A 4,003-nucleotide genomic window follows, 5' to 3' on the forward strand; every position below is an offset into this window, starting at 1 on the left:
GTCTTCAGGAAGGCAGGCGGGCGGGCAGCTCCCGGCGCATCACGACATGACAACCAGAGATCACGGTGTCCCCACAACACCCCTGTGAGGTAGGTTGGAAGGTGGCAGCGATCGTCATGCCCACTTCACAGACAAGACCGGGACACGAGGCGGGCGCAGGCGCGAGAGCAGAGGCCGAGCCTGGGCGTGGCGGGCGGGCCCGGCGTGCGGGCCCAGCGGCTGGGCCCCTTGGCGCCGCCCCCGGCCCCCAGAGCTGTGGCCGGGCCCCACGGGGCAGCTGGCAGCACACACAGTCACTTGGACACGCGGGGAGAGATCGTGGGTTTAAAAATAAAAGAATCAAAAGAACAAAAACCATGAGAGTAATGCAGAGAGGGGCAAAAATATCCGTTTTCTTCCCAAGTGGCCAGATTGTGAGTGAGCGAGTCAGCAGCCGGGACGGCGACCTCCGGCTGAGCGGATGGCCTGCCCCCCACCCCCAGGACTACCCACCAGTTCAACAGTTCCTCCTTTTATCTGCTGCGCGCTCTCCCCCAGCATCACGACAGCGTTACACAGGAACAAGCAGGCCGGCGGAGAGGCCTCTTCTTTAACCTCTGGACCCAGCGCACACTTCCCCCAGCTCGTGGGGGCTCCCGGAGACCTCTGGCCACACGGCCCCCGCTGCAGGCATCAAGGACACACCCCGCAGGGGAAGGGGTTTCCGGCGCTACCCACTAAGGCAGGATGGACGGTGGCCGGGGGTTGGAAGGAGAAAGGAGGAGGAGGAGGGTGGCAATTCCCACTTGCCTGCTGCTGTCCCTGCTGTGTGGGCGGAGGCTGGGGGCCGCCAGGACCTGGAGTCTGTCCGTAGTAAGCGGCTTGCTGTCTGTAATATTCAGCCCAGGCAGCACTGTAGTCTGGCTGGGAACCCGGGGGTGCTCCTGGACCCCCTCCGGTGGCCACTTGAGCTGTGGGGGAGCAGAGGGTGGGTGAGCGGACCAGGAGGCCGGCACACCTGGTCCCACCCCTGTGGCCCGCCGGCTCACCCTGCTTCTTGTAGTACTCTTCCCAGGCCTTCGTGTAGTCCTGCTGCGGGGGCGCTCCAGGCTGCTGGGGCTGCTGGCCTGTGGGGGCAGGCCCCGAGGTCAGAGGACAGGCGGGGATGTGGCCACCTACTCGCCCACCCCTCCCTGGCTGACTGGAGCTCCTGCGGTGGCTCACACACTCACCGATCTTTTTGTAATACTCTTCCCAGGCCTTAGTGTAGTCCGACTGACCAGCAGGTGGAGGCTGAGGGGGCTCACCCTGGGTGGGTGGGGCCGCGGGGGCTGGTGCCGGGCCGGGCACAGGGCCTGGGGGCTGCTGGTAGTAGTGTGAGTAGTAGGCGGCCCAGGCGGCGTTGGGGTCGGCTGCGGCGGCTGCGGCTTTATCTGTAGGCAGAGGGTGTGCAGGCTAAGCATTGACCAAGAAATCGGCCCCTCCCCTCTGCCCTGCTCAGATCCTTATACTCACTCGGGTCATGAGGAGCAGGCGGCTGCCACTGAGGGTAGGTGTTGCCCCAGCCCTGGGGTGGGTACTGGTGAGGAGGGGGGCCTCCAGCACTGAGGGCGAAAACGAGGGACACATGAGCCAGGTTACCCCAAGGTCCTTGCAGAGGACGGCCGTAGCCTGGAAGGGGGCCCAGAGCACCGCTTACGTGGAACTGCTGATTTCTGGCCCAGGGAAAGGTGTCAGACAACTGACGCAAGGGACACAAGCCATGTGGACTCAAGGATGTTCCAACCCCCCACTACACCACAGGATTACAGGATCTACATGTGGAGTGGAGACCAAGGGCAACACCCACAGCATCTTTTAAAAATGGTGTCTCTAAAACAAGGGTTGGCCAGAGTTGTGTTTGGCACCTCTGCAAGGTGGAATGGCCTTCTCGGAGGTGAGGACCATGGACACAGGGCCTGCGGGCTGGGCCTCCTTGCCAAAACTGTGACCCCCACATCCCAGGAGTCCGCAGGAATACTCACTGAGGGGGAGCCCCAGGTGGGCCCTGATTGAAGGGCCCGGGGTTGAAGGGCCCCATGGGGCCGGCAGGGCCTGGTCCCCCCGGGCCTGGTCCGACTGGGCAGAGGGGACCCTGGAGGAATGAAAAGTGGACGAGATCAGTGGAACAGGAGGAAGAACTGGGCCCAGGTACCCAGAACCCCTCTTGAGCTGAGCCCACCTCGATCTTCTCTTCAATGAGCTGCTTGGCATGGTCGATCTGCTGGGGCGAGCCCCGGATGATGAACAGCTTGAAGTTGGGATCTCCATTGGGTGGCAGCTGCCGAGATATCTCTACAAAAGCGCCTGTCTGCTGGTTTATGGCTTTCACGTTCTCGCCGCCTGCAGAAGCCATGGGCAGTGAGCAGAGGGCAGGAGGAAAGTGGGGGGACGGGTGGGGCCTGTGGAGAAGCCACTTACCTCGGCCAATGACCAGCCCGCACTTGTGGGTGGGGATGGAGAAGGTCATCTCCCCACCTGGAGGGCCCCAGTTGCCTTGGCCCCGGCCTCGACCTCGGCCTCCTGGGGGCATGCCAGGACCCCCTGGAGGACCTGGGGGACCGCTCTGCAGGGCAGGGAAGAGATGGGACAGTTAATGCAGGCAGCCAGCCTGCCCTCCCACTCGAGCCCACCCACTCAGCACACCTGACATCACCCACCCTGAGGCTCTGGAGGAGATCGTTGATAATCCGCGCGGCGTGCTCACACCGGTCTGGGGGTCCCATGATGTGTGCTATCTTCTCAGGACCCGTCCCATCGTCTGAGGCAGCACAGGAGAGCAAAAAACAGTTACAAGAGACGCACAACTCCGAACCCCCAACATTGCTGCTTCATGGCGGTCGCCAGCCCGAGCCATGTTTGGAACGTGTCAAAGTGCCACTGGCCGCCTTTCACGTGTTCAGGAGCAGATGAGGATCCCTCCTGCACTTGGTGCCCCCAGAACTAGCAGATGCACTTGGCAGAACCAAGAACTGACAACAAATCTCTCAAAAAGCACGGGGGAGTCTGTCCTCCCCCCAAAACCACTGGGACTGGACAGAAGTCCATGGCTGGGGCCTCAAGAGCTAACCTCACCCAGGGGCCCAGGTGGCCTGTCAGGAGAGCCCGTGAGAGGACAGCTTGACAAGAGAGGAACACACACCTCTCTTCAACCAGGGAAGCCTGCCTGTCATTCACTTTCTTACAGGGCTACTCCAGAGCAGGGACCAGGCATGTTCTGCAGGTCTAGGAGTAATGAGGCACTGCAGATGCTAACTCCATTGCCAAGCTGCCCACCTTAGACCCCAACAGTGTGTCTCAGCAGATCCCAGCTAGCCCCTGACCTTGTTTAAACTGTATCCGAACACCAGCGTCATTCTGGATCTTCTTGATCATCTCCCCACTCCGGCCGATGACCACACCCACAGAATGCCTGGGCACTGGCACCTGAGGGCGGACAGGACGAAGGAGGATCAGCTGGGTTTTGTCACTGTCTGCAGTCCCCCTGCTGCCCACAAGCCAGCCACCACCCCTGCCACTCCATCCACCCAAGAGGCCTGCACTCACGTCGATGCCCCCGCCGATCCGGGACCCATACTCGTTCCGGTCTCCAAAGCCACCCTGGTCACGCTCCCGCAGGATGTCCATCACCATTTCGCAGGCTTGCTGCGAACATACAAAGTGTGGTGCTCGCACGAACACTGCTGCCCCACTGCATGCCCCACGGTCACAGGCCAGAGCTAAGGACCAACGCAAGGCTGCCCGGATCTTTACCCGCTGCCCTAAGAGGTGGACATGGTGAGCACCCCAGCTTTCTGGACTGAGGCCAGTTGAGGCCACCTGCTCATGTACAGACGGCTGGGAGGGAACTCAACAGAGAATGAGTCCAGGGCTGACCTCAGAGCCAGTGCTCTAAAAAATCTCTCCACTTACATCCAAATCTCCAGCCTACCCGCTGCCCTCTCTCTACTCCCCAGAACCACCCCCTCGGCCCTGGGGCACCCAC

General features: G+C 61.8%; 1 protein-coding gene across 1 annotated transcript in view; it reads right to left on the reverse strand.

Moving 5' to 3' along the window:
• The window catches only part of KHSRP (KH-type splicing regulatory protein), a 9,643-nt gene continuing 5,640 nt past the window's right edge, over positions 1-4,003 (reverse strand). The window contains exons 10-19 of the mRNA XM_010828466.1: positions 3,565-3,667; positions 3,342-3,444; positions 2,679-2,779; positions 2,440-2,584; positions 2,201-2,361; positions 2,004-2,113; positions 1,495-1,583; positions 1,212-1,412; positions 1,029-1,106; positions 1-950 (exon numbers count right to left, since the gene is read on the reverse strand). Of these exons, the coding sequence (XP_010826768.1) occupies positions 673-950; positions 1,029-1,106; positions 1,212-1,412; positions 1,495-1,583; positions 2,004-2,113; positions 2,201-2,361; positions 2,440-2,584; positions 2,679-2,779; positions 3,342-3,444; positions 3,565-3,667 (1,369 nt within the window). The 3' untranslated portion in view covers positions 1-672. The remainder of the gene's footprint in view (positions 951-1,028; positions 1,107-1,211; positions 1,413-1,494; positions 1,584-2,003; positions 2,114-2,200; positions 2,362-2,439; positions 2,585-2,678; positions 2,780-3,341; positions 3,445-3,564; positions 3,668-4,003) is intronic.

The sequence above is a fragment of the Bison bison genome, unplaced genomic scaffold, assembly GCF_000754665.1.
Source record: "Bison bison bison isolate TAMUID 2011002044 unplaced genomic scaffold, Bison_UMD1.0 scf7180017864492, whole genome shotgun sequence".
In the NCBI taxonomy this organism is placed as follows: Eukaryota; Metazoa; Chordata; class Mammalia; order Artiodactyla; family Bovidae; genus Bison; species Bison bison.